Source organism: Chaetodon auriga, chromosome 16 (assembly GCF_051107435.1).
Source record: "Chaetodon auriga isolate fChaAug3 chromosome 16, fChaAug3.hap1, whole genome shotgun sequence".
NCBI classification, from domain to species: domain Eukaryota; kingdom Metazoa; phylum Chordata; class Actinopteri; order Chaetodontiformes; family Chaetodontidae; genus Chaetodon; species Chaetodon auriga.
Window position 1 is genome coordinate 2,165,607 of NC_135089.1, and position 20,424 is coordinate 2,186,030.

Genomic DNA, 20,424 nt, shown 5'->3' on the forward strand with positions numbered 1-20,424 from the left:
CACACGCTCACACTCATGAGGTCAGACAAATGTGCACACACATTGTATAGTAAAGACCAAAGGTGGCTAATATACATTAACACGTGCTGAAAGTGGAAGGTTGAGATATCAGTTGGTGGAAATCTGTTTGTCTGGAAGCACAGAAAAGCTGCGTCAATGAAAACCTAATCAAACCACGAGTTTCACAACATTAACCACGTGATGACGAAGGTCAACCTGTCGTTGGTACTCTCCAACAATCACATGTTTTGTGAGTCATTGGCAATTGACTATTTGTTGTTCAGGTATGAGGGCAAATTGAGTTATTTCAGCGTCTGATAACAAACAAACAGGCTTTTCACAGAATCTCAAAGTTTCCATCAGCAGCTGGAGTTTGCTCAGTTGCCATGGAGACAACAACAACAACAAGTAAGCAAGGGATGTTCAACGTGGTTCTTTGTCCAATTGGTGTGGATTTTCCAAACTGTGGGAAATTGCCATAATGTAGGGAGTCGGCCTAAATCGTGTGCATAGATTTGTCACAATTTGATCAAACAGTGGAAGGTTATATAATGCAAAACAGAATTTGCATTAATTTTGCAGCAGTGGGGAAATGTCAGGTCTTAGATAAAAAAACTAGTGTTATAAAAATGTCTCTGTGCTGTAAAGTTTACAAGTTACTGACCAAAGTCATGGTAGACATAATTAAAACAGGACACATTCAGCTGAAGGGCAGGAAACTGAAGCATCTCAAAACAACACTTTTAGTCCTACAAGCTTGAACATTTCAACATGTATATTTCTTACCGCTCAGCTGAAGCACTTGTATTGCCAAAAGGAAGTCTGGCACCCATCTTGGCTACATTAACTTCAGCGGTTCATCTCAGATCTCTGTCCTCTAACCCTGATAGTCGATTCAGAAAGTAAAATAAGTTGTCGGAGCTGGAACACTTCATGAAGGGTCAGATCCTTTAGAAATACACAACAGGAGCGCACAATTTCAGATGGAAATACTAATTTCACTCTATTTTCTGAAATAAACAAAGCTTTGAGGAAGTATTAGAGCACATTCAATGTTCACTTCCTCTCTCAGGGTAGAACTGGACCGACTTCAACGAGCTCATGCCAACATATTTCTTTGCATTTTGTCCATTCTGTCTGGAAGCCTGGACTTTTCTCTAGTGTTCAAACGGCCTACAGTTTGTTCATAACAAATATTTCCTGTCACTTAGCAGCACCCCCACACTCCCAGCACACCCCCTGCTCATCAGCCATATCTCTGTTACCATTTCCTCATTTGTTGTGTCTCCACATTGGCCGAGCCCGCCGTCCCCTTGAGGGACTGCTTCACTCATGACTTCCACTGTTGTGTCTCGGCAGTCCTCTGCCTTTTGCACAAACATATCGATCACTTCCACCTCTCCTCCCTTGTCACCTTTTCTGTCCTGAGCTAAAAATACTTTTTCACAACGACCACGACCACCTCCAATCCTCTTGCCTTCATCCTTTGACCCCTCTCCTTGGGCTTTAATCCTTTTCATATTTCTATCTAAAATGTTTGTTTCATCAAAATCCATCTGGCGACCCCCTTAAGGCTCTGTGACCTTAAGATACTATCGCTGTTATTCTGAGGTCAGAGGATCTCCTGTGCATTTGGAGACGTGTTTCGCATTGGATTGTGAAAACCGCAGATGTAATAAATGCTGATTGCTGTGTTATTAGGTACCTTTAGCTAATAAAAGCATGACAGGCCCCAGATGTTTACAGAGCCAGGCACTTTACAGGGGTCAATAAAAGGAAATTGCTGCTCAAAGAAGCTGTGGGGGTATGACCTAAGACATACAACTCAAACTATGACTTGATCCAAACAAAACTAAATAAAAAAGAGCGGCTGTCAAGGCCCCCAGGGAAAGACCGCCGCCATCGTTTAATTGCACAGCCACGCTCAGTCTTCTGTCCAAAAAGTGTGTCTTAAGTCTGCCCTCGTTTACCCTCATTGATGAAATCTCACATGTGATCCTCTTATCTCTTTGACAAGACTGACAATAACAAGCACGAAGGTCGCTGCAATGACACTGCTTTACTCTTGAAATAACAAGTTTGGGTTTCATAAGGCTAAAGTAGTGGCAATAATGTCCAGATCAGTGGACCACACGCGTACCCTTGGCAATACAAGAAAGGTCTATTTGCAGGAGGCTTCCGGAAGGTCACAGCAGCAAGGCCTCAACTGAAGTGTCACAATCAAGGCGGTGCAGAGCCAGGGTCACCTGATGGCTAGTGCCGTCCGTTCCAGAGGGCACTTAACCCTGGATGAGTAGCTAATGGAGGGAGTCATCCAGAGCAGATTCATCTAACCGATTTAAATAGGCATCCACTCACAAATGCACGGATAAGCGTGGAACTGCTGAGTGCTACTAAGCCAAAGGTGTTATTAAGGGGACAAAATAACACTCAACAATATCCACAGAGGCTGTTTTGGTGTGCACTAAGCAAAGTTTAGGCAGGCGATAAAGAAAAAACAGGCGATTTTAGATTTAGTATTAAACGCTCGACTGTCTGTGATTTTATCTTCACGTGATAAAACAAACAGCAAACGATCTAAGATGAACTCAAAATGTGGGATAAGGCACAAAATTTTTTGTAAGAAATTTTGCGGATTCAGAGAACAGCCGGCGCCGACTTAACCACACTGGCAGTAGTCGACGTAAAAAGGGGCAAAAACATGCAGTAAAAAACTCGACAACATATTAAATCTGATCGCGCTGTAACGAAAAGCGAGCAGTGATAATAATAAGCTCTGATGGGGCCCTCTTATGGCCCATCGATTTCCAATAGCTGAGATCATAGAAAGCTGGGTGGGTAATTACACTGTGCAAGCAGAGGTCGTCCTGAGCAAATATCATTATCATCAGATTAGAATGAAAGGCTGGCGCGGGTCGAGCACACGGGGGTGAAGGAGACCCAGAGGAGAAGCTTCTCAGCACACATTTCTGACCCTTCATCTGTCTCAATGTCCCCACCTTGCTCCCACCTCCACGGGTCAGCCCTACATCACAGTGACACAAACAAGAGGAGGGGGCCAGGTCACCGAGGCACAACCATTCATCAGTGAGAGACAAGGCTTATGATGAGAGCGATGCCTCTGAGTCGCAAACAGATAAACAAGGGGACAACAAAAAAGCAAAAGTGAGCTCTGTGCAGCAGGAGGTCCGGTTTTCTTTGACAGTTCAGGTACGAATTATTTTTAAGAACGCATGGAGGACAGATTGAAGGCTGGACTGTTGAACGTTCTCTTCAATCATATCAATATACAAGAATATCTGCGATTGATTGATTGATCCCTTGCTCAATTCTTTTTCTAGTAATCATTTAGTCTTTAAAATGACATGGTGAAAAATGGTGGCATCTTCAAATGGCTCATGTTGTGTGATCAACAGTCCAGAACCAAAGGATACTCCATTTAAAAGGATTCAAAGCACAAAATGTCTGATTAGAACCAGAAAAGGTTTGATGACTTAAACGAGTGGTGAATTATTCTACTGTAGTGGAAGCATCAATTAAAATAATCAGCTGTTAGAATATTTGTTCCACCTGCGTGATGCTTAAATGCTCAAAATGAGGTTTTATTCTTTAAAAAGACATAAATAGTTCTTTTTTCTTTAACCAACACAGTTAAAATATCCGTTTCCTGCATGTTGTTTGGTGCCAGTTGTATGAACAACAGATCACGTGTGAAGAAAATACAGCCCAAACTGGCAGCGCATGGCTAGTTTTGATTGGAACTGTCAGAATCTGACCTCATCAAAATAAAACAGGATGTAGACGAGTCGGTGTAAAAATGCACATTTTCAAAGGCGCATACATTAAAAGCAGAATCCTCTCCCATTCTCTCCAACATGTCATTTGTGGTTCAAACGAAGTGTGGAGAAGGAGATGAAGCATCCACAGATGATTAGGTGGGAGGGAGTCCCAGCAGGCCCGCCTCACCTCGCCCACCTCCCTCACCCTGGCTACTCCTCCACAGCAAACCCCCCGACATGCGAAGGCAGAGATCCGGGCAGTCCGAGTGCCACTCTGACGAGCCTCTGACGTCTCTATCTGCGGCGCTCAGTGTGGGAGCTGGCCCTGGCCACCTACATTAACATAAACAAGGCGTGCTGCTGGGGTCCGCCTGTCAGGGGCTGTCACCGCCGAGGACAGAGGAGAGACGCCTCTGCATTAACCTCCAGGCTTATCTCACTCTCTGTGCGTCCCACAAAAAAGTGGGGATTAGTGCTCAGTCAGGAATGGCTTTTGGGTCCTTGTCACTCCTGCACGATTATTGAACTCCCTCTTCTGTACTCAGACTATTATTCTCAGCCTTCTCTGCCACTTTCCCAAAGGGAGGGAATCCCTGGGGTTTAAAATGGCCACCCACGGGATCCGTTTCTTTGATTTTGGTGACACCTTTGGTGGGAAATTGTCACTGCAGCGATTTCTGTGTGAGCCAATGAAATTCACCCGTGCCAGTTTCTGGACGATGAAACGCTCATTTAACATTTTCCAGTCTGTGTGCATAAGGCTTTTATAGTTTGGCACTCCGCCACTAATATAGACTAAAACAGAGGTGCAAGAAATATATCCAAGGATAGTTTGACCACATCCAAAATGCAGTGAACCTGAACAAACCCAGAGAAAGAACACCAACGCTGGCAGCAGCATGATGCTCCACCAATTAAGGAGCAGCCGTGGTCGAGAGGAGAAGCAGCCTTCCCTCTCCGTCTCACCTGTGAAAACACATCATTATGACCAGCGACCCGAGACCCAGTGGAATACAATGGGACCCCACCCTGACCCAATAAGCCTGAATACAGTTTGGATCTGGACCAACTTGGATCTCGTTCCAGGTCTTGGGCACAAGGAAGACCAGTGAGGAGCTCTAATTTGCATCATTTAAACAGTTAGTGAGCCTTCCACTAAAGAAAGTAACGTGTCCACGTCATATAGACTTAATGGGAAAAGTTCAAATACACCTTTAAAACAGAATTCAGTTTCTTTGGAAATAAACCAGTTCTTTTTTATCATGAAAGTGTTGGGCTGAGGCTTTTAAAGTATTCTGACTGAGTGACTATTCTCTCAAATAAAAGGCTCTATGGAAACACAGCTTCTGTGGACAATACCACTGCACAAGTGTGAAACAGAAGTGAACCTCGAGAAAAGATTTCTGTGTTAAATCGCTGTTTCCAAGGTCAAGAATGAGCTTTCACACGTTCTGTTGTAGAAGTTTGGAGCTTCTTTTCTTGTCTGTTCGCTCACTGCTTCATCTCCAGCAAACTTTTTCATTGAGAAACGTTCAGAGTGTGATAAATCCCCAGACATGAGATTTCTTTCTTTACAGGCCTCTCCTGAAGTTCAGCTGTATGCACAATACTTTTGTTTTTCCTCCATCGCTGCCGAGCCAAAGCTACACCACCACCACCACCACTCAGTATTTGTTCAGCAGATTCTTGACATCCCTGCGTTGGTGATTTCCGAGTCCTCCGGCTCCGAGGAGGCGCACACCCGGGTGTCACCGCCGATGATGTCGTGTGAATGGTAAACATGCTCCAGCTCCTCCATGATGAGAACGGGCTGACGGCCGACAGTTAAAGTAAGCGGTTAACTTCTTCCTCTTCTCCAGCCTCCTCTTCCTCAGTCTGTATCTATATGGCCACATGGCTCCCGGCCAACAAAAGATGGCAGCGGTCTATGGCTGCAGCATTGTGAGAGCCTAATCCATATCTCCAGACCTCAGGCCTAATCAAACAGACTGAATGTAGGGAAGGAGTCAATAGCTGCTTAATTACTAACGAGAGTAATGACAATAACAATCACGTTCCTTTCTGGCTGACGTAATTAAGGGAGGCATGAAAGGCACACCGAGGGAGAGCTGCCTCCAAGCAAGGCAGCAATTAGGGCAGAGGCTGAGGAGGCAGCTTGTGGCAAAGACGCGCGATGAGCTGCAAACGCTGCCTCAGCCTTGTCTTTCGTCTAACACCTTGTCCTCCTTTCAGGCATCAGTATCATCAGTTGGTGCCATACTCTGACAGCGCTGGGCTTCATTATATCTGTCCTGCCCATCGGTGGTGCGAACGCTGTGCTGTTCAACCGGCTTTCTCCGGCACGTCGCTGGCGGCTGCCATGTTTAATGACCCTCCTCCTCCTGTATCCAGCACTCAGTGGGCACAGCGTGAGACGTGGGGAAACACTCAATTTCTGTAATGGCTTGAAATGGAGTAAATATCACTCGTCCCCCTGCATTTGTTCCTCATTCAAGCCCCGTTATCACTTGCTGCCTAATTTCCTGGTGCACTGACAAAGGCAGAGGGCGTTTCCATGGAGAGGGAACCCTTGCGGTTTTCGTGCTTCTCTCAACTTGGCACTCTGTTCATTTCACAGCAATTATCCTGAGTCATTCCACACATTCTGCCACAGAACTCAAGGGAAGGACCTTTCAGCTAATTGCTTTCAAATGGAAATAAAAAATAATCACACGGCTACTTTGTCAAAATGACTCCTGTTATGCAGCATTTGGTATGGGAAATTGATGTGGGATTCCTTTTAATGTCCCATTTACAATGCCTGCCGCTCCATTTCCAGATGAAAACCTTTCTTTAAATGTATTCGGGATGAGGTCCTGACATTGCATGCACCATGATTCTTCAGAAACCAACATGTTTGCGTGGACGACGCCTTTAAAGTCAAAGTAATTCGCTCTTCTTCACCTTCAGTATTTGGGTCGTTTTTTCTGGAGCAGCTCTGCAGTGTGAAATTCACTTGTCAACGTATAGAAATACCGATTCTCATTTATTATGAAATTAATATTTAATGATGTGTTTCATAGTTATTGACTTTGCTTCTAAGTCCATACAGCGCACTTGTTTTTCTTTTTTGCTCGTTTGACCTTTCAGAAGTCTGTGAAAGAATTCTACAGTTTTCTTCCTGCTGATGTACAGTAGCCTGTTCAGAAATACACATATAAAATGAAGATTAGACAGTGGCTGTCTACAGCAATTAAGATGAGTTAAGTCCAGCCAGCATCTGTTATCACATCAATCAGGAATGAGCTGCCAACATGTGTTCAATACGCCTGTAAAACACAAAGTATGTTGCCAACAACTCCAAACAATGACTGAGATGCAGCTGCTGAAGGAAATACTCCTTGAAGAGGCTGAAATGCTTCCACATCCATTCATTGCACATCCAGGTTTAGGCTCATTCCACCAAGATCCTCTCTTTGTCTAACAACAAGAGCTCTCAACTCTTTGTGCGATGCCATTGACTTTCCTTTCTTAATGTATGCTCAGTTGAAACGCAGACCAAGAACATAAGGTCAGAGAAAGAAAAGCGATTTGTATTTCAAAAGGAGAGCAAACAAGGAAACAGGAAGAGTTCAGCCACTGAACTCAGCTGCTCCGTGATGTCACACTGAGGAACAGCTGACATGCTCACCGTGACGATGACACACGCTGATGTATGATGGTTAGCATGTTCGCCATCATGTTAGTATGCTAACATTCGCTAATTATCACTAAAAACAGAAAGCACAACCGAGGCTGATGGGAATTCTGTTAGCTTTGCAGGTACAAAGAGATATTTTACTCAAAACTACAAATGTCATGGTGGTGCGATAAAGGAACGGTTTAGGGATCTGCAAGTTCATTGAGATTCAGCTTCTGGGAGCCAGAAACATCTGCGCAAAGTAACTAATCAGACCAGTTGACGGTGAGATATTGCATTAAAAAACGAGAGAGTGCGAGAGGAAAAGTCAGAGTGATCGTCAAAGTCAGCGGCCTTCATCTCTGGAGACTAATAAATGAATCCAAAAGCTATAAAGGATAGAAGTAAAGGGCCGACCTAAAGCCATGCAGCTGCCGTGGGTTCATTCGGACCCAGTCCTCGTCCTTTTCTGCCCCCTGCTCCAAAATAATTTTCATACATTCCCTACATTTTCCACTCAATTCCACTAGTATTACACAAAACCCTGCTCTGCAAGCTCAGTCTGGCTGTAACTGGGGTATCTGCCAGCAAAAATATTTTCGTCAATACATATCAACCACTGTAATATGAACTGCAGCAGCCTATTCTTTCGGGTTTAGCGAGCCTCATATTTTTGGGTGTTTGAAGGCAGGCAGGCAGGCAGAGTGGTGCTGATGTGTTGACGTATGGTGGGAGGCAGGAAGAGGCAGCTGCTGTTCATCTCCATGAGAGGAAGGCCACTCTGAGAGGATGAGTGGAGAGGGGCCTTTCAGAAGATCTCTGAGTCAGAGCGAGTGGGGAGGCATCAGGATATTATTAGGGAGGTGTGCCTGCTGCCCTGCTATTATGGCTGAAATAAATGGTTCTGCAGCTTTAGACCGAGGATACACCTGCCCTGTGTTGTTTCATCAGGTATTACATGTGAGATGTAAAAGAGATTTGATACTATTAAACCTGTAATTCCCGTCAGATTACAGGGCTTAAACACTTCTGATTGTTGTGGAAGAGGCGAGGGCCGTCGGGATGAAACCTGTTCACCACAAACAAAGATTAATGGAGCCGCCACCAGAGTGAGATTCAAGAAAGTGAGGAACATGGAGCTGAATCTTTGTTTGACATTGACTGCACTGAATTCTATTATCTGTATTATCTGAAGCAGTTACAATATATAACAGAGCCTCCAATAAAAGACATCCAACTGGAGGCCTGCTGTTTCATTCTCTTGAATTCCTCAGCTGACGGAGGCTCTACAGACTCTGTATTATCTCAAGTGAAACAGCCACACTGCACTTAATCTCCAGTTTAAATGCACTTAAATAAATGATTGAATGTATAGCGCGGGAACCGAAATGTCACTGATGAGCTCCTTTTTGAAGCTTTGTTTAAAACATAAAGGCAGAAACGAAAATGTTAATGAATTGTCTGAGGAGTAGAAGATCAGAGGAGCCAAACGAATTTCATATCACACCTAAAGACCTGGCATTTAATTAAAGTGGCCTGAAAAATGGCTGCCTAGTTGGCTGACAACAGTTTCTCTTGAAGCAAATTAAAGAAATCAATTACTGCTGTGTGAAAGTGTAATGCCAGCACACTGGAGCCCCACAGCGCCACAATGAGACACCAGGCCAAGGGGAGAGGAGCGAGGAGGAGGGCGCCTCCACTGTGCCACATCTGACTGGCTCGGCTACAGAGTTTATCACGTCAACCTGTTACAGGCAACAGAGCCTGAAAGGGCCCACGCGCTGGAATGAAGCCGCAAATCAGCCTAGCTGCCTCCACAAGCCTGAGCCTCCTCCACTCTGCTCCCAGCTCTTACTCATTCCCTCACCTTCGTTCTCCCTCTCCGTCGCACGCACATATGGAACGCAGGCTGCAGTCAGAGATCTTTCAGGGTAATAATGGCCATTTGCTTCATATTGCTCGTGTGTTGGCCCGTGTGGTCCTCTTCTAATACGAAAAGTGATCTTTGCAGGCTGATATCTGTTGCGTTTTGTTGTTGCCCTGCAAGTCAGGAGGCTGATTCGAGCCTCTTCACCACCGTCAGGCCACAATTTCTGCACACACTCCCACAGGAAATGTAAAAATCTAAAGGTTGCCATGAATTCAGGCTGTCCGGGTGGAACCTTGTGCACTTTGGGCACTCTAGTGCCACCCTCAGGACGGTTTGTGTATCGTAAGACCTGCAACTGCTAATGAAAAAAAAAACCCATGAGAAGACCGAAGCCGACGTGTCTCAGAACTCTCTGACCCCCCAACTGCTCGACATCAATCTTTAAAAAACAAATGCAGAGGCTCAGTAGTTTGTGTCGGGGACTATTTTCAGCGGCGGATGATGGTCACTGATGGTCACTGATGGTTTTGGTCTTTTCATTGCTGTTTCGTATAGAAATAAGAAGATAAGAAAAATAAGAAAATAAGAAAAATAAGAAATAAGAAAATGTTAATCATGGCTCACCTCATCCTTTAAAAGTTTCCATTGTAAACAAGCATATTTCATCTCTATTCAAGGTGTCCTCATTCCAATGCACCGTGTGTTCCCTCATTGCCAAACAAACATGTTTAATGCATTTCCTCCCTCACGAAACATTTGTCATGCATTTTATGATTTGAAGCCAACATTGTTTACATGCGCTGGTTTTCTTTTCAACCTGAGCATTGCTACCTGTTTACGGTGCATCACCACCTCCAAGAGTCAATATGCATACAGTCCAGCGTGGAACACGATCACATTACTCTTGGCACACATGTGCATCCTCAAGCACATGCAAATAGAGCACAAGATATACATATAATAAAGAAATGCGAATGAAAACGCTGCACTACTACGACTGACAGGCAAGAACTCCTCAAGCTATCTTTACTTTTTTTTATTTAAAGGCCTCCACAGCTGGAGTTCTCTCTGCCACTGAGCAGAGAAGCCCTGAAACAGGCTGATGAGACTGAGTTACGATGGAGTTTTAGGATCAGAATTCTGCTTCAAAGCCCGTTTGATCCTGACAAAAAAGTAAGGGAGAATAAGTTCGGCCGCAAATACAAGAATTCACATTGAAAAGTGCACGTTTGCATGGAAATGAATCAAGATATTCACAGTCAAGATACTGAATGTCATCAGAAAATACTGGCATTTATGTAACCGATATCAATTAGAAGCACTATCATTCCAGGTAATCTTACTATTAATAAGGTTATGGTTGTATCATGAGATGTGAGGTAAAAGTACATATACAGAGTAACCCCTATTTATGGTATCTTTTATGGTGAAGCCTTTAGCTGATCATTAACTAGATTACACATTTTTCAGCAGCTGGTGTCACAACTACACATAGCAAAGAAAGAACATCATATTTACTCTGCAGACGGCTGAAGAGAGCGAACGAGGAATTAGTGAAGAGGAAAGCTGATACGCCGGGGTTAGCAGCTGTTCAGATTCAGGACACTGTAGAGAAAATGATTACATGTTAGTGGCCAACCAAAGGAAGAGCCACTGTATTATAGGAATATCTGCTGTCATAGTCCTGCTGTTCAATTTTAATACGGTGTGCTTCGTACCCTGAGCCGTTCAGGCGGAACTGACTGCCACCCACTCTAAATGTTAATCTCATTGTTATCAAATCAACGTCAACACGCAGAACAGGAGCACCATTCACATATAGACTTTGTCCAAGGATACAGACACTCAAGGTCAGCCGGAGTATAAATTCAGTTTGATTAAGTGCTGATATGGACATTAGATAGTTAAAGCTACCGCTAGCTAGCAACAGGCACAATGGATATGAATGAAATGGATTAAATTTATTTTAAAAAACATCAGCTTTTCCTGTGTGTTCACGTAATGCCGTCCCTCTGGACCTGGGAGGCCTGTGCGGTCATCACATGTTGACCATAGAAACAGCAACACCGTCCTGAGCCTTCGTCAGATTCGGTCCGTTTCCCTGATACGAGACCCCGTAAGGGGGTCTGTCGCAGCCTGCAGGTTTGATCCACAGCGGATCAACGTACATCACAACATGCCAAATACAGAGGAGTGGGGACGAAGGAGCAACTCAGTCTTCATGAGTGATGTTCATGTGCTGCCATTATGGGTCAGCTATTTATGTTCAGTGGAAACACTCAGTGCCAAAGCAGTGACAGGTGTTCAGGTGTTTAAAGGAGTCTTTTGTTTCTTTCCCAGTGCCAGAACAGCATGTTTAATGGAGCATGTAGGAGGGGTCAGTGGTGAAGGAATTACTTTGTGGCTAAAACCTACAAAAAGTGCATTGTTTGGGCCACTCGGGGGCATCAAGCGGAAACAAGTTGCAAACGCACTGACGTTACTTTTAAAGCTAATACAGTGAATTTGTTAGGAAACTGTTCCTTTTACACATTCATTCCAACAGTTATGGGGCAACATTATCATTTATTGGTGTTTGTGGTCACCTCATGAATGTAGGTTATTTCCACATTGTCAGTGATATTCAGTTAAAGGTGAAGGATCCGCAGTCACAAGATTTCCAGTGTAGAAGAGAACAAATACCAACAGTCATTAAAATATCAGTCAAAGCACTCAGAGTCAGTGTTGAATTATTGATGCCTTAACATGCACCTTGTACAAGCCCATCAATAATGAATCATTAAAACTGGAGAGAGTGATGAAAATCAACAAAAATGTAGATGAAAACGGGGAAAAAAGAAATGTTGATAAATGTGCGTATCGACAAACGGATCGTTTGAAAGATGTTGGCCGTGAATGTTTCGGAGACCTTTATGATCAACGTTCATCTGATTTGTGTTTCTAGATGTCAGTCGTCAAAGGAAAATGGTTATTAAATGACCAAAATTCAGAGGGAATAAAAGGAAAGGATGCTGACGGTTGCAAAAGTCCATTCACTCCTGAATATTTTGGCCACAAATTGCAATTGAAAAATTGAAACGTGTGTGTTTACAGGTTACTTTGGATTATGATCAATATTTTACATTCAGCCTTGTTTGAGCTCTTTCATTGCTTCCTACCAAATTGCCAGAACGCCATACTGGGTTTCTCCGATATGACAGCAATTAACTACGCTGGACCGACTCTTAAAAACGTGGTAATAGCAAAGAAAAGCATTTGCAGCAGTGATTCAGTGAGAACTATATGTGAGAGCGCAGCGCACCTCCAGTGGAGTTTTCCTGTGGTTTGAAGTTTTACGCTTGGACTTGCTTGCATGTAACCTGATAATAAGCCATTCATGCATTAAAAGTTTGTTTGCTCACAATTCAAAACACATCGATCTCGGCACGCTGGCATGAACTTGATGGTCTACTTCCAGTCGCAGCAGGGAAAGAAGCAGCTTGCCATTCAAACTCCAAAGTGAGCAGAATACAGATGAAGTAAAGAATTTATTTCCACCTCTAAAGGATGGTTGTGTTCATGTATTTTACATTTAGAGCTCACTCTTTCATCAGCAATTCTGATTCAGGAGTAAACATTTTATGTTCACTGTGGAGATTCAAATGTTAAACAGTTTGCTTGTTCGTGAGATGAGTTGGTTAATGTTTTTTAACCTGACAATCCTCACAAATACTGCATTTGAAAATGCTGTGATTTAGCAGACTCCAAATGTTTAAAAGAAATGCTGAATTTGGGATGAATGGGATGAAAAACAGTACAAAATCTGCTCAAAAAAAGCAAGATTTTAGTCTGTTGACGTAGGGTCTATTGTATAAAGATTAGAATAAATCCTTGTATGCAGGCATACGGCTCTAAAACACCTACTTACATTTTCTCAGGCTGAAACTGAGCAGCTTTACTCTGCATGTTTGTTCAGAGGCACTTCATAAAAACAATATATATAGTGTTTGTGTTTATCCAGATCTCAGGGGACTAATCTTTAAAGAGTCGACAGTTTGTCATCAAATACATAAAAAAACACATATATGAAGAAGCATTACTTCCCTTATTCTCTGGACAGCGTGAGGTTGGTAAACAGACAGATTGTGAATATTGGTGGTTTCTACCTGGTGGTGCCATTTTCTATTTGTTTGTGTTTTTTACAGTATATGGATGTCGATGCTCATGTTCTATGAAATAGTTTTAACATTATTTATCTATGGTCTTCATCAAATCTCCCAGCGTGCTGTTTTAATATAATATTATTATTATACGGTTCAGACCTGCTCTACATGGAAAACACTTTGAGATAAATTCTGCTGTGATCTGGAGTTAAATAAATAAAACTGAATTGATTTTTAGGAGTTTCTTAAGTTGTTGGTTCATTTACTAATTGAGCAAACTTGTCTTCATCTATGGAACTATTGTGAACACCCAATACAACAAATGAACCAATGGGAAAGGCAGATGGCGTGTGGGAGTTTGTCACTTTTAAGAGTCCTAAACATCAAATAACAAGAAAAAACTTAAAAACAGACATGAATTATGATATCTACTCTATCTAGTTTTGGTTCGATTGGTTAAGTTCAAAAGATGTTTGGGCTGCAGTGACAGTTCAGACGTTTTCAGAGGGCTTACGGAGTGCACTGATACTGTATCTTGAGCCTGGGAAATACCATGTTCTTATTTTGTGTATCACTGATGTACATCCTCTGGCTCAAATTGATGATGCTGATCTGGCTTTCCACCCAGGCGAGCACACTGCAGCGGCTGCGTGTGGGCAACAGGGAGTGCTAAAGGCAGAAAAACTCACTTTTCTTCTTCAAGAAAATGTGGGATTCCCTGTGGAAATTCTGTGCAGGACTGAGAGGGTCAGATAAAGTTTGCTTGCCCCTCAAGTTCAGAGTGTGTGTGTTTGATAAAGTTCTCCTGGCAAAGATCTGAGACGAGCTCCAGTCTCAGCAGTCCAAAACACTCCTCCAAATCTTGCTGACAGTGGATGACGAGCAGATAGAGTTAATATGAGAAAGCTAATGAATATGAATGAGGTAAATGAAAGCTGATGAATGTTATCCCTTATCTCCATAAAGATTGGACAATTCCCTTGAACCTCTGCCAAGGACACACAGTATAAAGAACAAATTTGAAGAGTTAGCTTGTCGAGCAATTTGATGGACGTTGATAAGGTTACATCACAGCGCAGTGATACGTAATATCTGGATGAGAACATTGAGTATGATCTGAGCTGAAACACTGAGGAGGGTGCAGATCACTTTTTAATAGTTTGTCCATCGCCATGGCAATTGCTGAAAAAATCAATGTCGATTTTTTAACAATATCCTGGGGCTAATATACACATTAGAGTTATTAAAATGAATATGTCTATTAGGGTCTTTTCTTCCCGAGAGACCACTGCCAGCTGACGAAGAGATATATACTCTCATTTTCCTCTTCATTTTCCTGGTGTCAGATCAATCATGCACCATCCAAACTCAAGGTGAAACCCATCAAAGTGTCATTCCCCCATTGTCAGTGATTCACAGGGAGCTCCGACACACAGACGGGCAGGCAGACAAACAGAAAGACAGCATCAACAAGCGAGTTAGGGGGAAACAAACAGCCATGATGCCCGGAGAGATTAATCTGCTTTACTGCCAGTCCTCAAGAGCAAAACAGGGGGGGAATTCACCGCGAACACAACTCCCAGCCGTAAAATTGGCTCATAAACATCATGAGGCCGCATGCAGAAAGTGCTGAGATAAAGTCCATCCAATCTACCAGATAAGATAAGTTGATGAAACTTTGCTCAGACGTTGTTGAGGTAGGTGAGGTGGAGAGGTGGATCTTCTTGGCTGGTAAATAAGCGTTTGTGCTGGAGGACCGAGTCAGTTACGATCTGCGTGTGTGTTCACCATGCTGTGGACCGCGAGTCTCTGCCTCCTCTGGGCCGCCTCCGTCCTCGGAGCGCCGGCGGTCAAACAGAAACAGAAGGTGCTGCTGATCTCCTTCGATGGTTTCCGATGGGATTACGACCAGGATGTGGACACGCCAAACCTCGACGCGATGGCCAAGGATGGCGTCAAAGCTCTGTATGTCACACCTCCTTACCTCACTGTCACCAGTCCTACACACTTCACCCTCCTGACAGGTAAAGTGTTTCATTTTCTACAACAGTGCTTCTAGTTGGCAGGGGATCTGCATATCATGGTGGAATAGGAAACTGCTCTGACTTTGCTTTGGAGGGATTGAAAAAAGCCACGGGAAAAAGGAATTAGTTGTAATTGAATGTCCCAGGGTCCAACAGCTTTTATAGCTGAGTAAGATAATTATGCTTGGATGACTGAGGGAAGAATTCCGTGCTTCCTTTCTTATTTTGACTCTCAAATCATCAGTGCCAGCTAAAAGAAATTTAACTTCCTTGAAATTAAATTCCTCTAATCTCCGAAGTTGGTCATAAGACCTTGTCCAAAAGCGTCATGCCACTCAACCCGTTAAGTTGATAGAATTTTTAATGTGAATGTGTCACGCTATGAATAATGAGTGCAAGCAGACTGACAGTGAGTCTCTTCCGTAGGCCGCTACATTGAGAATCACGGGGTAATTCACAACATGTGGTTCAACACAACCACCTCTGCGAAGAGACCTTACTATCCCACGTTGTTTGTGAATGAGTGGTGGGACAACGGCAGTCTGCCTATCTGGATCACAGCGCAGAGACAGGTCAGTGTCTCCATCTTATCACTATAACAAACTGTTTTACTACCAGAAACTATTTCTCTTGACAAAACAACTCTGAAAGCCTGCTGAATCATTTCAGGTAGATCACCGCAGTTATGTTGCAAATTATTTTTCGGGTATCCTTTAGATGTTAACTGCATGCAAATGTCAGCTTCTGTTAGGCTGCCTAAAATGTTCAGCTGTAGATCTAATTGAACACCCAGCATCTACTGATTTGGTTTCCTTGTATGTCGACACCCAGTATGAACTGATGAACCCTTGACACACCTGTAAACATGTCAAGTGCACGTGTCACATTTATGAGTGTGACCTTAACATATCCCTTTTTTCCCACCCTTCCAGGGCCTAAAGGCTGGCTCTCTTCACTTTCCTGGCACAGCTTGTACTTACAAAGGAGAGGCTCCCATGATGACAGAGGTGGAACCAGCGCTTTACGACTACAAGAATGAGGACTATTGGCATGAGAACACAGACAAAGTGATGAGCTGGTTCAGAGATCTGGACCTGGACTTCATATCCCTGTATTTTGGTGAGCCAGATAGCACAGGCCACAAATTTGGTCCAGACTCCCCTGAGCGTCGGGCAATGGTCGCGCAAGTGGACCGACAGGTGGGCTACATTCGACAATCAGCAGAACGACATGGGCTGACTGACCACCTGAACATCATCATCACAGCAGACCACGGCATGACCACAGTGTTGAGCAAAGATGTGGTGGCAGAGATCACCCTGTCCAAGTTCCCAAATTTCTCATTCAAGGACGTGGAATTCCACCTGGTCGACTATGGCCCTTCTGGGATGCTGTTGCCCAAGCCAGGCAAGCTGGATAAGGTTTACAACGCCTTGAAGGGGGCCCATCCACACCTCCATGTGTACAAGAAGGAAGAGATGCCAGAGAACCTCCACTTCTCCAAAAATGATCGTATCCTCCCCATCATTTTATGGGCCGACCCTGGATACCTCATCAACGGGGTGGGTTGACAGAAAGAGTTGAATTTTTGTTACATCTTCATTGCTCAAGAACTGGTTGTCAGAGAGACTCGTAAGGCAAGAATTTTACAGAAATACAACTGTTCAGTGTTACCCAACCACGAAGAGGCTGCAGCAGTGTTCAGACATGCCAGATCATATGTTTTCTCTGTCAACACTGTTCTGGTTTGGCCAGAAATGAAACATGCTGCAAAGTTTAAAACCATAAAGAGATGTGGAGCAGCAGTTTTCTGCCCACTGCAAGTCCTATTGATTTACCCTTTAAAGTAAACAGTTACCTCGGGTTGCCATTTGTGCCCCATCAACGTGCCAAGTTGCCAAGTGCAGCAAAATGTGAAAACATTACTCTTACAGAAGCTGCTACAATATTTATTTTTACATTTCCTGCTGTCATGGTATTGGTAACTCATTAACAACAGCCAGTGATTTATGTGATTATGACCCAGTGATGTGGTTATAAAGAAATCTAATGACGTGCTGATAGTGATTAATAGCCACGTGAATAATCTTTACATGCCATCCAGTTTATTCTAGAACTCTCCACATCTTGACAACGTAAATGCTTAAATTACCAGTTGCAGTTTGCTCAAAGGAAATGGTGAAACTGGGCTCTTTTCAACCAGAAACAAGGAGTTAAATTTGAATCTTAATACATTACAATTTTAATCAAGTGCATTTGCACGTCCTCGGGATAATCCAGGCCTGGCTGATGACATGTAGGGCTCTCAAATGCCTCATGAAGCTACTCATGCCTCAAAATTCAAAATTAGCGTTTTCCTTTGGCTCCACACTCACTCAGTCACTCCGCCGCGGGGCGACAGCCAGCAGCGAGAACCATCAAATCATAAATTAATTTAGAGGATAAAATAATTACATCATAAAATGTTAAATGCTGAAAATGAGAAAAATAATCAGTCACGTGAATCAACTGATGGCACATGTTATCTAAAGTCTACAGGTTACCGCCCATCATGATCACAACTGTATCGCAATCCTTCTTCTCTCCCTTTATGGCCACTTGAACTCCTTTTATTTTCATCTCAGTCACAGATAAACATGTTGTGACTGTTACATAATTGCTAAAAGATAACCAGATTTTCTACTTTCTACATACTGATGTTTGTATCACATTCTGTTGATAACAAACATAAACTACACATTATCAAAGGAATTCATCTATCACAAGTATCTAATTTTAGCAATGGGTTTCAGCTCTCATGCAGCCACATCCATGGGTTGACAGTAGTCACAAAGAGAAAACAGGCTTTCGTTCTACAGTATGGAACAGCAGTCTTTCACTTGGCCAATGCCACCCTCTGCTGGCGAAATAAGAGAAGGCCAAGCTGTGTGGACTATGTTGCTGATAAGGTTGTTATTGAAAGTTAAAATCAATCTGACAAGCTGGGTCACGAGAGTCATGTTGTCCATCCCTGCATGTCTTTGCAGTATTTCCCAGTTCAGTTCAACAAGGGTGAGCACGGCTACGACAACAAAGAGATGGACATGAAGCCCTTCTTCAGGGCGGTGGGTCCGTCATTTCACAAGAACCTGGAGGTGGGGCCCTTCGAGACGGTGAACATCTACCCCTTGATGTGTCACATCCTGAACATCCACCCGGAGGTCAACGACGGCGACTTGAAACTCGTTGAGCACATGCTGGTTACCAGCGACACACCTCGTAGTGAGTTTACATCAGACTAATGAGTCTCTCCCCATGGCCTCGAAAGTGTGTCGCTCCAACACCTGCTCCTTCATTACTAGGCCATTCATCCATCATCTCCTACTTCACACACATCCAAATCAGATGCAGAGCTACTGTAGGTTGAAACTAGAAAGCAGATCTAGCACTGCTCATGATAAGTTTGGAGGGAGCACAAGGAAGGAGGTCTAAAGGTCTGATGTTGAATAATTAAAGGACAATGCTGGTAATATTGTACATTTTATCATTGTTGACAAATGCCACGAAAAGACTAAAACCAACAGTGTCTTAGTTTGTCTCTCAATATTTTATGACTTTCCTACGCTGTCTGTTGAACTCAGCCCAAAGCCTGTTCGCCTGCTGAATAAGTAAAACAGCTCAGATATATCATTTTAGTACTTTTTTAAGGTTCAGTAATATCCTAAAACAGCTGCTCACTGTGGTTTTTATCAAACAAACAGGAGGAAATGGTGCATTTGTTGGGGACTATTTTTAGCAGCGGATTAATCCATGTTTGGTGCTGTAGTGCGTTTGTGTACATTTTTTTCTAATATTCACCGGAAAGTTTAAATTACATTTTCTAAAAAGCAGCTGTTTAAATCAGTGTTCACAGTCAACACGATCTTCTTGTGCTCAGAACAAACAGAAGAATCTTGTAACTGAGCTACGCAGTTACGACGTCATTGGACAGAATGTAGGAGCTGTTATAGCGCCATCATGTGATTAGCTGATGCGACTTACTGCCTGAGTAGAGGCAGCGCTTTGGTTTCAAAAACACCAGAAAAATGCTTTGAATGTGAACGTGATCTGGCTGTGTTTTTTGTTGCAGGTGAGAGCACTTCGACTAACGACACGGTGAGACAAGCCTTCATTGGCCTGGCTGCAGTGGTTGGATTTCTGGCATTAGTTTTCATAGTGGCAGTATCCCACACAGCAGTTAAGAGAAAACGCAAGAACAAACGGTAATGACTTGATGATGAATGAATGAATGAGTACTTAATAACTATTTTCATTTGTCATGTCCTGTTTGTCCAAAGCTCGGCAGAACAATAACGGCAAAATAAGAACACAAGAATACTTTAAAGAATATGTTTTAATATTAATATTAATGTCACAATGTGGAAATTATATTCAAAATCACTTAATAATTATATTATTTGATTGTAATCATTAACATCAGACAAACCTCTTTACACCTGAAAACCAAACTAAACCATTAACTTTTGACTATTGCTCATGTTCAACTTGAAAGCTGAGGAACAGTTATATTTCTTTCTTTCTTTGTCCTGCCTTTCAGATCCGGAGGTGCAAAACATTTTCCGGAGAGCGAACCGAATAAACAAACCTCATTTTGATCATCGCACAGAAAAAAGGGAAACAAGCCGCCTGCTTCTCAATGATTTTTTATTACATGTGGGGAAATGCTCAGAGAAATGTCCAAGCAACCAAAGAGCAGAATTAGTGGCAGTGAATGTAATTAATAAAAATAACTTCTCGCAGCTTCATTTTTGTCTATTTTGTTTAATATTTGCTTGAAAGGCCTGATGCAGTGTGTGCGTGTACATTACTGAGCTATCGGTCTGTTTCACAACATGTAATTAAATGCTTGAATGAACACGCTTCATTTAAATATCATGTCATTACCTTTACTTCTGGTCATGCAGTTATCTTC

At 43.0% G+C, this 20,424-nt stretch overlaps 1 protein-coding gene across 1 annotated transcript; it reads left to right on the forward strand.

Moving 5' to 3' along the window:
• Window positions 1-15,238: 15,238 nt before the first annotated feature.
• On the forward strand, window positions 15,239-19,718 carry LOC143333834 (ectonucleotide pyrophosphatase/phosphodiesterase family member 7-like). The gene is made up of 5 exons (XM_076752195.1): window positions 15,239-15,473; window positions 15,900-16,045; window positions 16,406-17,035; window positions 18,500-18,734; window positions 19,582-19,718. The coding sequence occupies exons 1-5, from the start codon at window positions 15,239-15,241 to the stop codon at window positions 19,716-19,718; spliced, it is 1,383 nt and encodes a 460-aa protein (XP_076608310.1).
• The last annotated feature ends 706 nt before the right edge of the window (window positions 19,719-20,424 follow it).

What these genes read in the sequence shown, in the direction of transcription:
- LOC143333834 (XM_076752195.1), top strand. Translation starts at nt 15,239, where the DNA reads ATGCTGTGGACCGCGAGTCTCTGCCTCCTCTGGGCCGCCTCCGTCCTC. An exon ending in GGATCACAGCGCAGAGACAG is followed by an intron (nt 16,046 to 16,405) that starts GTCAGTGTCTCC and finishes CCACCCTTCCAG; the next exon opens with GGCCTAAAGGCTGGCTCTCT. An exon ending in TACCAGCGACACACCTCGTA is followed by an intron (nt 18,735 to 19,581) that starts GTGAGTTTACAT and finishes TTTTTGTTGCAG; the next exon opens with GTGAGAGCACTTCGACTAAC.